Below are 16,562 nucleotides of genomic sequence, written 5' to 3'. Positions count from 1 at the left end.
CAAAAATCCTAGGAACGAATATGATTATGGTGATCTTTCCGACCATAAAAGTTCTTGCCGAAGATAGTTATATTACAAAACAGCATCTTTTAGGGTGTCTATCACCGAATGTATATCTTGTAACTCTGGTTGAGATAGTTGTTAGTCTAAATACTTTTTATGGCCAGGGGGCAACGTAGATTCTTGTTAAATTTTACAATTCAAGACCAATTATCGGTATATTTGAATTCTTGTAATATTTTTGAACCCTAATTCTTGTATGTGCTTACAATGAAGGGATCTATGAAATAGATCTTATTGTAAACAATACATATTACTTTACGACAATTATTGTTACAGTAAATAGAGATACCAGGAAATAGCGATCCGAAGTAAAATAATTATAAAATTTTATATTGTCCAAATAGAGAAATCTATAAAGACAAATACTGTGCAGGACGATTTTTTCGTTATTTGATAATTTTATAAATTAATAAATAGCTTACTAAAAAATCTGCTTTAAAATCGTACAGGAATAATGAAAATATTTGCTTAAGAATAGATTCGTTTATTGTTTGAATTGTTAATTTTTTTAAATGTTTAAATGACGCTTTTTATTAACAATTTAGTCAATTTCGCGTTAAATCTTTATGGAGTGTATTTTAGTTTCGATTTCATTTTATTTAAACAAAAATGAAAATATGGAAAAGTAATTCAAATTCTTTTTTTTTGAAATAGCAAATAGTTGTCTATTTTCGATTGCAATCATAAAAGAACAAAAATTAAGATATAAAGAAGTTTATTCCGAAACAAAATTTTTATAGTTTTCCAACGATAGCTAGTCTATTAATATCGATCTCGTAAGGGGCCTCATGATTGATCAACATATTCGTCGAACTAATTTGGACCCTGTCGTGCTGTAAATGTTATATTTTCGAGGATATCAATCCAACGAAATCCATTCCCGTTGGTTAATAACGTCGAACTGAGCATCCATTTGAGTGTCTGATTAAGTCGTTCCACTTGACCCTGTATCCAGGGACATCGGGCCCTCCCCCTGACATGGCGAATTCCAAATTCTTCGCACAACTGCGTCATCCGCGAGTTGCAGAATTCAAGTCCATTGTCGGTATGTATTATGAATACTTCCCCCAAAGAAAGAACAACACTTCGTATCCTCGGTATCACATCAGCCGAGTTCTTTGATTTCAGTGCTGAAGTCCAACAGTATTTCGTAAACGAGTCCATTATCACCAGCAACCATTTTTCGCCACTATTTTGATCGCTGTAATATCTTAGGTCCACAAGATCGATAATCAGCCTTTCTCGTGAAAACTTGGCAATTATTGGAGTAATTTGTCTCCTGGTTGCGAGCGTACGACGAGCTATGCAAGTTGTACATGCACTTAGAACATGATTCACATGTTCTATGCTAATTCCATATGCCAAGTTCTTCATATGATTGAATAATTTATCTCGACCTGGATGCCCCGTATCCAGGTGACACAACCGGACATAATCATAAAGTTGTTCTTGTTCTTCAACAGTAAAAAATCGGACAAAATGATCAACTCCACGTTTAAACATAAGATTCGGCGGAAAGTGAATAACTTACTCGCCCGGAGCCTGAAGGAACGAATTTCATTGGCGGTACTGAGTGTTGACGGTAAATTCGCATTGACTAGATCAGCGGTTCTCAAATGCGGCCCCCGGGGCCGCATGTGGCCCCCAGGATTTTTTTTGCGGCCCCTCTAGAGTAACTAACTTTTTTAATTTTTAATAATGTTTAAATTTAATTATTCATTCTTAAGGTTAAACATATCCATAATTGGTGATTTCATTAATCAATTTGAAGCACGTTTTGGGGTACATTATAAATTTAATTTTTAGAATTTTAAAGAATTCCTTCCTTTAATGAAAATATTGACAACTCCATTCAGCGTGGAAATTAAGGATGCGCCTGCAAAGTTTCAACTAGAACTCATTAATTTACAACATGATATATAACTGGCGGCATTGTTCAAAAAGGCGTCCATTATTAATTTTTACGAATTAATACCTCAAGACAAATTCAAAAATATAACACACAATGCATATATGAATCTACATATTTATGCGAATCAATATTTAGTAAAATGGAAAATATAAAAATATATAAAATAATTTTTGTGCGGCCCGCGAAGCTAATCTTAATTATCGATTTGGCCCTTGAGCTCAAAAGGTTGAGAACCCCTGGACTAGATAATCAATAATCTGATCCCTTTCATAATTGCACATCGATAGATATCCCATGCTCAAATAAAAATTATTATTTTTTGCAAAAAATAAAAACATTTTCAAAAATAAAAATGATTATTACTAAATAGACATATAAATTGCTTAATTTATTTATATTTGAATACTATGCGCTCTATTTACTACGGATCGCTATTTCCTGAAATCCCTATTTACTGCGACAATTATTATTATTATTAACACATTCCGTAGGAACATAAACAAAGTTATAATCCCACACGTGGCCAAAAAGACCTACTCATCGTGACCTACTCATCGGGGTTCTGGAAAGCTTCCTAGAGGTGGATGAAGTGAGAATGATACAATTACTACTTGCTAGGACAGAACTTTCTGTTCGTATTGGGTCAGTCTGCTCCAGGCGGTTCAAAACGAATGTCGGCACGCCTCAGGGAAACTCTCTCTCCCCCCTGCTATTTGTAATCTATCTGGAAGCCGCCTTGAGAGATTTGAGAACTTTCTATAATGATTCTATTACCAAAATTGTATATGCCGACGATGTGGACTTTGCCTCGGACAACATAGATGATCTAATTCATCTACTAAACAATTCCCCACGGGTGCTTAACAAATGGTTTCTGATAATTAACACTTCCAAAACTGAATTGACGGAGATTAAACGAATGGACACCAGAATTGGCGAAACATGGAGGAATGCGAACAAACTCGGCTCCCTACTTGGAGATAGTAAAGACATTTCTCGTAGAAAGATGCTTGCTACTGCGGCTCTGAGCAGAATACGTAAAAAATGGCTCCAAGCTTGGCCGATTAATCGGGCTCTCAGATCAAGGCTTTATAATGCACTGGTAAAGCCTGTTCTACTATACAACTCGTCAACATGAAGGATCTCGGACACTGAACTGAAGACTATAGACTCTTCCCCGTAAACAACTACGTCTCTTACACGGAATACACTGGCCATCAAAAATTAACAATCCATCTCTGTATAAACATTACGATGCTACGCCGTTGTCTCAAGAAATCGTTGGAGGCCGGTGGAAATTATTTGGCCATATTTTGCGAATGGACCCCAGAGCTCCGGCCAATCGGGCAATGGACGATTATTTCTCCGAACATGGAGACAAATATCGTGGAAGACCTAGATCCACTCTTCCGGCAGTTCTGGAGAGGGATCTCAAATTTTCATGGCAAAAGTTTCAAAAACTGGGACGACCTAGAATCTTTGCGGGATCTCGCCCGCAACAGAGGGGCATGGACAAGGATGGTCCAGAAGATTGTTTCGCTTGTTTACGACAATTGTCTTAATAAATTTTGAAAAATTCTACTTAAATTGGTTTAAATGATTAAATGGGTGGTTGGACCGTTTCAATTACTCAAATCTTTTTATAAGGAAACCAGATCGCCTGACAAGTCGCTGTAGCCTTCCTTTTTTAACCATAATGATTATTATCTCGTAATGCCAGGGCACCCTAAGCACTTTCGGTGCAATTCATCATTATTGATCCATGTCGGTCATTGTAACCTGCATAGTTAAGTCCGCACTATCTCCGAGGAGTGACCCAAGTTTTCTGAAACGTTTCCATTCCTCATCCAATCTTGATCCCATACGTGCGATTTCCGTGATTCACGGTAAGAAACTATTTACCAAGTTCTGCTGGAGCAACATAAAGTAACCGCCTCAAGGCTGTTGTATCATGTGATGTAAAATCCACATCGTCAGCGTATACAATTTCGGTGATTTTTTCGCTATTAAAGCGTTTAAGATTACCAGTGATCATATGGAGAAAAATGAGCAAAATGTGATTTCCCTAACCGAGATTGGCCTATTTCGTCTATTGTAATCCAAACAAAACATTTCCATACCGAATAGGGATTATCATTTCAGAATTGTTCATCTCCTGCCAACCATATGGGAAATGCAAGCAAATTTTAATCTAACAAATACTCTAATTCCGCTGCCTTTAAAAAATACTATCAATGTTGTCTACGAGCAGTGCCTGATATTTTTTCATTGATTAAGAACAGTTTGTATGAGTCTAGTCAGTACACTGAATTTGTCATGTTAGTCAATGCGAAACAGGCACATAAATGAACAAGATCTGATTTGAATACGGTCTCTTGTCTAAGTAAACTAGAGATTATTAGTTTATTAAAAACTAATACTATTTGATAATACATTTATGTCAAATAAAGTATATCAAATTAGTAAAACATGAAATTCCTTACTTTCACGTTTTTTGGCGTTTACTTGCATTTTATAACTTTAAAAAGTTAACGATGAATTGATTAATTCAAAAGTAAAAATTTGGAGAAAAAATAACGGATCATTTTTCAACAAGTAAAAATGGAAGATTAAAATCGTTAAATAAAATGTAAAATAAACATCCTTTTGGTTTTAAACTAACAAAACTTTAAGTTTTTGTTAGTATTTAAAAACATCTTCTATCTGGGAAAATCCCTCTTGGTGCCCCCCAAAAAGAAGTTAGATTGTCATGGGAAACAAATCCACAATAATGAAGTCCTAAAAAAATCTTCCCCGGCAAAAAAATTAAAGAATTATTTTCAACATATTAATAAAAACGATGGCTAACGTAATAGAAGTGACGATATTTACAGCTAAGTATAATAGTGAGGACGTTTATATCCCACGAATTTTGAAAATTTTTAGAGAGGGACTGCTTTTTCCATGGACAACTGTACGTGGGATGTTCAAGGGTAGCAGAAGAGAAAATTTATTCATATATACCAAGGAAAGACGGACAAAAAACATAGTTTATCAATACGTGTTAAAATAGGGTTACGTCAAACCAGGTCGTTTAATATATTTACTTAAACTTATAGTTGTTTAATGAAACAGGGCCCCGCAGGAGCTACGTCGCGGTGTGCGAAGCGAGCTGCCGAACTAGTTTCTAATAATTCAAAATTTGGCATCTTGGCGTCTTAAATCTATAGATTAACATGTCGAATATTCAACCATTATTTGTTTTTTAAACTAGTCTATAAGCAGTCATGGAACCCACAATTAGCTACGCCTGGAAATACGATAAGCTACACCAATCGGGAAAAAATTTTGAAAATTCAATCAAGAATCTGCAAAACCCTAGAAGAACCAAACTAGCAACTAAATTTTACCACTTTTGAGAGATCATGCGAAGAAACGGGAAACGACATTCGCAATGACACACCCGCCGCGCCCCTACAGAAAATGTGCAGGAACATGGGAAGAACGTCAGGGAAAAATGAGGACCTCTCTTAGAGAAGCTGGGATCATCTGATTAGTTATTTTGGGTTTTTAGACGGTGGTCTTGGTTGAATAATAATAGAGCAACAAAAAGAAGGCAGAATAGGTAATCTTTGGTTATCTATCTGCAATTGAGAATCACAGATGGTCTGTCGAGCTCTTTCCCCAGCGAATAATAGACACTTTCAGAGAGCACGTAAGACAGTCAGTGGGTGCTGGGAGTGCTCGTTCTCTCAATTAACTCCTTCTCATTACTGCTAAAGACAATGGAATCAATTCACTCAGATTTCTCAACCCGGAAACTGAATTCACAGTTTTCACTAATCAATTCCTCAAAGAGATCTCGTTCTAAAACTGAGGTTCAGGCAAGTAAACAGATTCATTTATGCAGTTCTCCGACCATTTAATTCCCCACACAATATTTTTTTGTCGATTCTCTTGTAAATCTCTTTACTACTGCTGAACTCATTTCTCTCACCCATAGAGCAATGTCCAATCAGAAATACTCTACACTCACTAACCAACTTAATTTGGTCAAAAAGCAGCTCCATCAACGCCATTACGCACTATTCAGTTCATATGTCGAACAACAATTGTTTACTTTCTTTCAATCATTTCATCTTAATTTGTTTTTAGTAAATTTTAGGTAGTTCATCTACACTATTTTCTACCCAAGCAAACTTTAACGTTCCTATTATGCTACTTTTCTGTTTCAAATTAAACTATACTAAATAACTAAACTGTGTACAGTTTCCTAGATGTTAAAAAAAGATTTTTTATGCCACGGTGCTCCCACTCTTCTTCTATCGCGTACAATTCTGGTATTCACGTAAGCGAATGCAAATTTACTAGTGCGGTAAAAACAAACCGTAGACGTGCCATCAAATGGGACAGGGTAATCATTAGAGAAAGTCATACAGATCTCCAGATACTATCAATCAAAAAACTCTTGTTGGTAATTGAAAAAATAGTTTCTGGATACTGCTGAAGTAAGAACTATTTAAGTAAAATTGAAAGTAAGGGGTTTAGACAATAAAGATAAACTCTAGATATCATTGAGATTTTGTGTACTAATATAATAAAAAATATTGTGGTATTTATTGTAAAAAATAAAAAAGCAATCTTTCATCGTCATGAGAACAAAACAATGCGAACTCTACGCAATACAATAATCTTAGTAAATCAATTATAAAGCTCAAGTTACGTCCTAATCAAATAAACAAGCTAAAATGCTAAATTGTTCACAAATTAATATCTCAACATATAACGATCATTTTAAAGATTACATTCCCCGAAAGCGTTCAAGTAAAAGGCCTCAAGACAGCAGAAAATTTCTTACAGGTAATATCAACAAACCGTGTTTCATTTCTACAAATCGTGATCATTTTCCAACTATTTCCGGGAACCATCAGCGATCTCCCAAAAAATATGTAATTTAAACACATTAATTTTAGATTGATAATGACTTTAGTAATAAAGAATTTCAAACTCCTTATCTTACCACTAATAACAGAGTTTTTGTAAAACCAAAACTGCAAAAAATTCCAGAAAAGAAAATTCAAGTGACGGAAAACAACAAAATGAAAACTTATTATGAAACCAACTATAGCCAAGACTACAAATGGAAAACGCCAAATACAAAAATAACATATTCTGAATTTCCATCATTACTTGGCATAAAATTATGTTTTAATATAATTGAAAGGCTCAACAATATTTCCAAATTCATCTCATCTGTTTTCCACAACAACAAATTCTCATTTTAGAGGAGAATGGGTAAAAAGACCAGAAAAAGTACATATTCCTGAAAACATAGAATTCTCAGGTATATATATTTGTTTAATATTAGGCGATTATGAACTTATGACATCACATAAATCGGATTTTTATGAAAAGCAAGGAGAGGGCCCAAAGCTTCGAAGAAAACCGAAACCTAACTCATTTGAATTTTATAACTTGCTTCAACACCTGTGAGTATTATAGATTATTTACTAATACATATTTTTAATATTTTTTAACCTAAGAAACGTTCTTGATAATTTATCAACCTCATGGAATTCAATAATTCCAGACTATTTTGATTGCGTTAGAAAATGTTTATTAATTGATTTTTGTAAATGCCTGAGTTTAGCAAAGTCTTTGATAATTCATTAATACGTTTTTTAATTTCTCCTTAATATTTTTGAGTAAATTCTAATTAAGTTGCCGCGTCTATTTCTTAGAATCCCCAAATATCAATAATTATCATGTCAATACACTAAATCAGAATTCTTTTCAAATAAATGACCTAAAAAGTAACAATAATAATAAAATGTCTTCTAAAAACCGAAAATATAAGTAAATACACACCTTATCGAAATTAAAGAAAATTAGACTTGCAGTTTAATTTTTATTGTCGTGGATGTTGATCAAGTTTTTAATTTCTTCTTTCTTTGCTTTAATGTACTATAATTGTATAGTGGGATTGTAAAAACATGAATTGTGTATTTTTAGCTTTGTTGGGTCAAATTTTTATTCAAGCGCAAAGATGATTAAAACAAATTTATTGTTAAAGTGAGTTTGCTGAAAGATATGATATCGCCGGATAAAATCAATATACGAGAAATTTGTGACATCAGCCTAGTTTATGAATGTTTAGACGAAGTCTCTTCAAAGTCATTTTTCATTAATTAGTCATGCACGTCTATGGTCTGAAAACAATAACGACCAAGTTTTCAGCGCACAAATCAATTTATCAGAAATTGAGAAGAATTAGAAATGTCAACTAGGTTGGCCAGAAGATTTGTCTTCTTGAAAAAAGAAACTTGTAACGAATAATCTGCCAAAGGTAAAGTCACTCTAAACAAAAACTCATACTAATAATGACTAATACCGTGTTCTCTATATTACAAGATCTAGTTGAGACGTATTCCAATATCCTCCCTAGATTATTTTTATTCTTTCAAATTACATAGAAATGAATATAGACATCACACGAATATATGTTAATTTTTATGAAATGGCTCAATATCTCCAATCCTGTGATATTGAAAATTAGTCATTTTTAAATCTGTGTTTGCAATCAAAATTGATCCTAATTAACTTACTAAAATAAACACGTACTTGAGATAATCGAGTTAATCGCGACAGTTTTTGCAAATAGGAACCATATAATTATTGATTTAAATTAATAATTATTGAATCACTTTTTCAGACTATATAAGGGAGTAAACTGCAGTATAAGGGAGTGACTAATTTCCAAGTCGCCAACTGCTTCCAAAGCCCGGATAACTTTACAGAAGTCCGGCACCTTCATTCTAAAATTCAGATCGCTCGAGGATGCTGCTGCTTTCAAAGCAGAGCTGTCTCAATCGAATATGTTTGGCGAAGGCGGCCATAAACTTGCCTCAGTAGCTGAGAAGGCCTCAGTCTTGGTCCTTAAAGGAATCCCTCATTGGATCTCGACAGAGGACCTTAACCTCCACTTGAGAGAAAGTCTAGAATCGGACTTCAAGTTTGAAAGGTTCTCTCGCAATGGAACCGACATGCCTGTCGGCAGACTCACGCTGGATTCCAGAGCCGAGGCCAACACCCTCATCCGCTTTGGAATAACTGCCGGCTTCAGCCACATCCGCTGCGAATGGCACAAGCCCCCAGCAACGAGATGCTTCCGGTGCAATCAGTTTGGACATACCTCCTACAGATGCTCGGAAAAACTCCGTTGTCTCCTCTGCGGTAAAGAACACAGGCACCAAAACTGCCCGAGTTCCAAGCCAAAACCGAGTGTCCCAGCTGCAAAAACTTGCATTAACTGCAAGAACTCTGGGCACTTGGCGTGCTACGGTGAATGTCCGTCTGCCAAAGCAGCAACAGCAGCCTCAAGGGTTGCGAAGAGCCCACAGACTAAAAGCCCAGTACGCTGGGTAAAAGCCGAACCGATAGAATCAGTCTGGACATAAGGGTCTCCCCCAAGTCCGTCCAAAGTCGATGTCTCTATTCAGACGTCGCCGGGCCCCAGCACACTCACAAGCGCGAAGTCAAACACTAATGAGTGCCATAACTCAAAAGTGGTCCGCTCGGCTGTCCCCCATAAGAAGGGAGAAACACACCGTAACAAAGCTTTGCGACAAAGAGGTGCCCACTTGGATTAGGACCTACACAACAGAGATTCCCTACTGGAATCCTTTCGCCGTTGTGTAGGAGCCCTGACCAAACTTGGAGTAAATTTGAATATGCTGCAAGAGCTCCTGCTAGAAGGGAGCAATTCAGCAACATAGCCACTATTAACTCTGGCTCACGACAGATGAATTGGACGCAAGCTCAGAAGAGTTCAGTTGCCTTGGCATCTGTCTCGTCCTATCACCGTCCTTAATTCCTGTTACTTTCTCTTTCTCTGTTAATTACAATAAACTTAATTGAATTGAATTAAGACACAATTTCCATCAACGTCTTAACCAAACACATACATACCAGTGCAATATTTACTATCCTCTCAATATATGTCAGTTCAGGATCCACCTCGACAATTTGTCCCCAGGAGGGATTCCAGCCGACCTGAAGTAAGGGCACTAAATTCACTAAATCGACTCTATAATCGTCAAGAAGAAGTATATATTTGAATAACTAACATTTAATAAGTTTATTTCTGCATATGAACATTCCAGGAAGTGCAATCTTTTGTGCTCTTCTCATTGCCGAAAAATGAAAAACTACTTAAATCATATTTATAGATGTAATGGATGTGATAGTTTGGTGTTATGTCAAGCTATCAAGGAAATTATGGGTTGACAATTTTATTTAATTTTTTAGCAATGAAAATAAATCAGTCGTACAAATCGTCCGACCTCGACCACCCAGTATTAACCCTCAGCAGCCAATTCCAAAAGCCAGTTATATTTCTATAAATGAGGGGGAATATAGAAAAAATCAATTGTATATAAATATAAACTAATGTTTAGATGTGAATCTTTGAGAAGAAATATTAACTCTCCACAAAAACTTAAAAAAGCCTTAAATTTTGTGAATATGCATGAAAACAGGATTTATAACCATTCCAATTCCGTCGATGGATATATACATAAATTTGCAGCGTTTTCTGAAGGTTTTGAAAGGAAATTAATGGTTTAATAATTTAATTTTACTAATTTAGACTTCTCCCTCTCGGACACCATCACTCGATATTATACCTCCAGTTAAAAAGGAGGAGACCCCCGAGAGTCTTCCGACCTTAAAAGTTCCAAAGAAGGAAGGTCACACTCCTGCCCCAAAAACTCCACAAAAACCAGTTTTTGTGACAAACAGTATTTGTCCTCAAAGATAAAATTTTAAGAAATTTCGCCTCAAAATATTAAAGAGGCTTTTATACCGTTAATCGACAAAATACAAACGATGTCGGAAGCCCGACTATTTTTTTTGCCATTGGACCCGATAAAGGACGGAACACCGGTACTCTTGTAATAAATATATACAAGAATTACTTTGATATAATCAAAAAACCAATGGACTTGTCCGCGATGTACAGTAAGCTGCAGGATTTGGAATATCAATGTCCTTGGGACTTGATTGATGACTTTCACACAATGGTGGACAATTCTAAACTTTACAACGGTGCCAAAAACTTCATTACAAAGAACGCTTCCAAAGTACAGTTTATTATTTCTATTCATTCTTAGCTCCTCTCTGTATTTAACAACGAGGCGGAGAGTATAATGAAAGACGGACTACGGTACTGTTGCAAGAATAAGTATGTGTTTAATCTGCACATGCTATACTGTTGTTCCCCTCTTGGCTGTCAAATTGGGGCAGATAAGGATTATTACTCGTGCGAAAAGTATGTTTCCTGTATATAATTTGTAGAAATGGGGAGGATGTGTATATTATGTGTGAAAAATTCTTTAACTCATCCAGCGGCGAATTTATTATCCAACCAGGAGCAAGCTCTAACGAATCAATGTTTAATAACCTGTTTGTGAAGCTGAAAAACAACGTCATTGTGCACGAAGAGTTGATTATATTGTATATATTTGTAGATTTGTAAAAAGTGTATGCACTGTGGTCGACATAACCACAAAATATGTGTCCTTTATAATGAAATTCTTTATAATGAATGATACGTATGTAAAAAATGTATATCCAACGGGGCCCCTCCTACTGAAGTAAAGAACATATTAACCGCAAAAAGTATATTTTTGTAACTCATCAGATCTTCGAACTACTTATTTGAGCGATTTTATAGATGATAAGGTCAACAGATTCATTCAGAAAGAATCTGGGGACATTACTCCTTGACACGTATATGTCAGAGTCCTTTCTTCCATCAACAGAGTCTGCGAAGTTAAACCATACATGAAGAAAAGGTTCTTATTTGAATATATTTAAAGTATTTAGACAAAGGAGAGATGCCTCCTTCTTATCCTTACAAAGCCAAGTCCATATACTTTTTCAAGAGAATGGGGATAAGGAGTGCACACACAAAAATATGGTTCTGAGTGTCCCGAGGCAAATAATAGGCATTCTTAAGATCTCTATTTTAGACGAGTTTACATTGCTTATTTGGACAGTGTTCATTATTTTGATGCACCCTTTCTCCGTTCCAGAGTCCATTACCAAGCCATCATCGCTTATCTCGAATATGTATGTAATGTTGGGTAATTATAATTGCGGCATTATGTAATAGTTTTATGACCGCTCATATTTGGGCATGTCCTCCGAGTGAGCGAGATGATTATATATTTCATTCCCACCTACCAGAACAAAAAATGCCAACAGCAAATTGCAAGAAAAGGCGATTCGAAGTTTTCAGGTCGATCGAATTTTATATTTTTAGGACATGTCTGCTTATATGATTGATAATGGAATTACTTTGCCGAATCAGATGCCTTATATGAAGGGAGATTTTTGGCCCTGTCGATGGGAGGATATAATAAGGGACGTGGATGAAGAGAAACAGCGAATTAAAGACGGATCTCAGGTAATATCAAGCTCGAGTAAATCTGTAATTCTCAATAATTATTATATTTGCAGGTAAAACGGCCAATTTCAAAAACCGAGACAAAAAAAGCTAAATCCAAGATTCGAAGGAAAACTCCCAATATCGCTCCAAATACACTGGAGAAACACAAAAATATATTTTTTGTGATTGAACTCCATCTTCCCAGTGCTCTGAGTCAAATGTCGAGAATTGCTGACCGTGACCCGTCCATTCATTGCGATCTGACAAACACCCGAGATTCATTTTTGACATTTTGTCGTGACAAAAACTACGAATTTTCATCAAAGCGAAGAGCACTTCATTCGACACTTTCAATCCTGATTGAACTACATTAAGTTCATCGAATGCTTATCACTGCAATTCGTCCACGACAGGATAATAATGGAAAACTTGGAATTCCAGCACAGCAAGTTCCCGCTAATGTGGGAGTATCCAGTAATGGATATTTGAATTATCCCCCTTCTTATAATTTGGATAATGAAGCATATGAGAGAAGATGTTCAACTACATCCTATCCGACTAATCAAGAGGAGTATTATCGTTCCAGAATAGAATTTGATCAGTCTGATCCGAGAAGACAATCTATTAACTCACAAATGGGTCGTCTACAAATCAATCAGCTGCAAACTTCTTCTAGGAATCAACGACTTCAGACAGTTCACATTCCTGTCACGTTTTTCAAACAAAACGAAAAATACATCAATAGTTATTACATTTGCTTCAAAAAATTTAGAATAAACATTATTCATTTTACAGAAAATGATTCTTATCTAACTTTGTTCATCTATTAATAATGAAAATATACATTAAATATAACATCATTCGGGAAATTTTTTTTTAAATGGAAGAGAAAACAGAGGCTATATGTTCCATTGTCATATGCTTGTTATCATCGATGTAGGCCAGGGGTCGGCAAAAGCAGGCTCGCGAGCCTTTGAAGGCTCTTTAACTCTTATGGTAGGCTCTTTCAATTTTTAACTATTTTTTTAATAAATGATTTCAATTTTTTTGGACGACGAATCCTTACGGATTGGTGTTTGCTTACGCTTGGGCCTGGACATCTGTCAGCCCCACCCATGCCGGTGCGGGTCCACGATCTCGCCGAACGGTTTGCACGCCCTATCGTGCAAGAAGAGTGCTGGCAGAATTCCTCGCCACACTCAGCTCAATGACATCGTGAAAAGGGCACTAGAGTCGGCAGGTTTCCCCTCCACTCTAAAGCCAGTCGGTCTCTGTCAAAGTGATGGTGTTACTCAAGTCCATCACCAACCCGGGTTCTGCCAGTGCTCAGGTTGAAGACGCTAAGAGGACGAAGTATGGAAGTATTTCGGACTCTTACGAGTTTGTCCCCCTCGCCTTCGAAACATCTGGAATCGTCGGCAGGTCTGCGACTCGCCTTCTTGCCGACATTGCCAGGATGATTGCCAGAAAGACCAACGACCGGAGGGAGACGAGCTGGCTCTTCCAGCGAATCTCGGTCGCGGTGCTCCGCGGAAACTGCCACTCGATACGCAGTGCGGCGACTTTGAGCTGACCTCCAGGCTCTTTATAAACTCGTGTTAACTTTTTCATATACAGTGCTGGTAGAAAAAAACCGGTTTTGCAGTTACTAATTTTTTTTGGCGGATAGCTATTAATTTTCTAAATGAAATAAAGAGTTTGAAGTTGATTATATATATAATTTTTTTTACTTTTAAAAAATTTCAATAATCGGCCGAAATTTTAAAAATTTAAATTTTTGCATGTGAATAAAAAACCGGTTTTAACAAAAAGAGTTAACAAAATCAACAGTTAATATGTTGTGTGGTATCCTCGATTAATAAATAGCTCGTATGACCTTTTAGGCATGCTATCAATTAACTTCTGAATACTTTCAGACGGCAATTCGTTCCAAATTTTTGTTAATTTGACTTCCAGATCCAGTTTATTTTTTGCAGGATCTAAAGAATACTTCTGCTTCATCATGCTCCAAACATGTTCCATTGGGTTCATGTCTGGAGATTGCGGAGCCCAATCAAAAATTGGAATTTTATTTTCTTCAAAAACTTGGTTGTCAATGCAGATTGATGGCAGGGAGCCAAATCTTGTTGGAAAGTGAACCGATTTAGTTTTATTTTTCGCGCCGAAACGAACAATTATTCGTTAAAACATTTATATATTTAGCGGAATTGAGGGTTCCATTAACAAAAACTAAATTGCCCACTCCTTGATAGGAGATACAGCCCCAAACCATAACACTGCCTCCACCAAATTTACTGTCGGCGTAGTATGGCTCAATTCATAACGTGAACTTTTTTTTCGATAACTGTATTGCCTTTTTTTAGTAGGAAAATCTGAAAAGATGCTTCATCAGAGAAAATAATAGTTTTCCATGCGTCATTGTTCATCCGAATCAAAATTTTTGACAATTCATATCTTTTTATTATGTTTTTCTTCGAAAGCAACGGTTTGCGTTGACATACTCTTCCGAAGAGAAAATTGGAATTTAAGTAATTTCCAATTGTCTTTCTAAAGACACTCTTACCAGTTAAATGGTTTATTTCATTCCTCAACGTGTTAGAAGATTTTTTTGGATCGCACTCAACAAGATGCAATAAAATTTCAACGTCTGTTTTTTGAAGCTTTTTAGGACGCCCAGAACCAGGAATCCTATCAATAGTTCCATATTTTTTGAATTTTCGAAGAAAATCTCCGATTGTCGATTTTGGAGTATTTAGATGATCTGCAATATCTTTTATCGTCCAATTTAACTCATAAAGAGCAAGAATCTTCCCTTTAATTATTTTATTTAACATTTGCTTATAAAACTAAAAATTCAACTACTAAAATATCACTCAATAATGAAAACCGGTTTTTTATTCACACGCTAAAATTTAAATCATCCGAATTGTAAACGATTAATGAAATTTTTTATAAATAAAAAAAATATAAATCTAATCAACTACAAAGAGTTCAATTCAGTTAAAAAAATAAATGCTATCTGCCAAAAAAAGTTAGTAACTGCAAAACCGGTTTTTTTCTACCAGCACTGTATTTATAAAAACATGTTTCATTAAAACCTCTGAAAAACTTTTTCACGATTTTTCAAATCTATTGAATGAACTATTATTCAAAACTCTTGATGGAGAGGGCATTTTGAAACTAGACTGACGGATGAGCACTTGGATGATTTTATTTTACGACTTGTGGAAAATAAACAATTATTCAACCCAGCAGAGGATAAAATGTTGTGATAGAATTGAAACTGAGGAAATTAGAATGCTTGACATACTAAATAAACTCGAATATAATATGTACACAAAATTTCCCGAAAATCTACAAATTTATTATGAACTAGCTCAGCAGTTCGCTTCGCTCACTGCGAGCTAGCTCCTGCGGAGGCCCTGCTCGCTACGCTCGCAGTTTCCTTAAATAACTATAAATTTATGTAGATATATAAATGCGACCTGCTTTGATATAACCTTATTCTAAGGCCTGTGGATAAACGATGTTTGCAGTCCGTCCATCCTTGGCAAATATAAATAAATTTCTCTTCTACCTACCCTTGAGCACCCCACATACAGCTGGCCATGTGAAAAGCACTCGTTCTCTAAAAATAAGCCTACTACCTTTAAAGACTGTCCCTGGGCCTTGTTTATTGTCATAGCAAAACTTATCTTCAGCGGAAATTGTAGTCTCTTAAATCTATCGCAGGCCCTTTCATGGTCCATAATAACGTCGACCGATTTATATATTCTTTCTCTGCCAGGGATTTTCATTAATAAATCTAAATTTATATTAAGTACCTCATCATTAAGTGGAGCTAATATAGCTCGTTCACGCAGCCAGTCGAAATTCACGTAGTGTTCAGATAGTTCGGAATAGACGGCATTCAATAATTCTTCTGCTGTTTTTACGAAAATACATAATTCTTCCGGTAGCCTAATTTTCTGGTCGTGCATTTCTGAAGTGATTGCCCCATTTCCAATATCTAGAAGGATTTGTGGGAATATGCTATTAACGCCTTGTAAATGTGCATGTACATTTACATCTAAGCTTACCTTTTTCACGTGTGTCCACAAATATGACGATTTGAGGCAGGCATTCAATTCATCCGCAGGCGTCCCTCTTTGAATAATT

At 35.9% G+C, this 16,562-nt stretch overlaps 2 protein-coding genes across 2 annotated transcripts; both read right to left on the bottom strand.

Annotated features, from left to right (window-relative positions):
* Window positions 1–876: 876 nt before the first annotated feature.
* On the bottom strand, window positions 877–1,566 carry LOC115227917 (KRAB-A domain-containing protein 2-like). Its single transcript, XM_029798622.1, has one exon. It carries the CDS (start codon window positions 1,564–1,566, stop codon window positions 877–879), a length of 690 nt encoding a protein of 229 aa, XP_029654482.1.
* A 13,150-nt stretch (window positions 1,567–14,716) lies between these two features.
* On the bottom strand, window positions 14,717–15,238 carry LOC118761107. The gene has a single exon (XM_036498777.1). The coding sequence runs from the start codon at window positions 15,236–15,238 to the stop codon at window positions 14,717–14,719; it is 522 nt and encodes a 173-aa protein (XP_036354670.1).
* Between the last annotated feature and the right edge of the window lie 1,324 nt (window positions 15,239–16,562).

Source organism: Octopus sinensis, unplaced genomic scaffold (genome assembly GCF_006345805.1).
Source record: "Octopus sinensis unplaced genomic scaffold, ASM634580v1 Contig08735, whole genome shotgun sequence".
Taxonomy (NCBI): domain Eukaryota; kingdom Metazoa; phylum Mollusca; class Cephalopoda; order Octopoda; family Octopodidae; genus Octopus; species Octopus sinensis.
Note: the sequence above shows the minus strand (reverse complement) of the source record. Positions and strands in the feature narration are given on the sequence as shown.

What these genes read in the sequence shown, in the direction of transcription:
- LOC115227917 (XM_029798622.1), bottom strand. Translation starts at nt 1,566, where the DNA reads ATGTTTAAACGTGGAGTTGATCATTTTGTCCGATTTTTTACTGTTGAA.
- LOC118761107 (XM_036498777.1), bottom strand. Translation starts at nt 15,238, where the DNA reads ATGTTAAATAAAATAATTAAAGGGAAGATTCTTGCTCTTTATGAGTTA.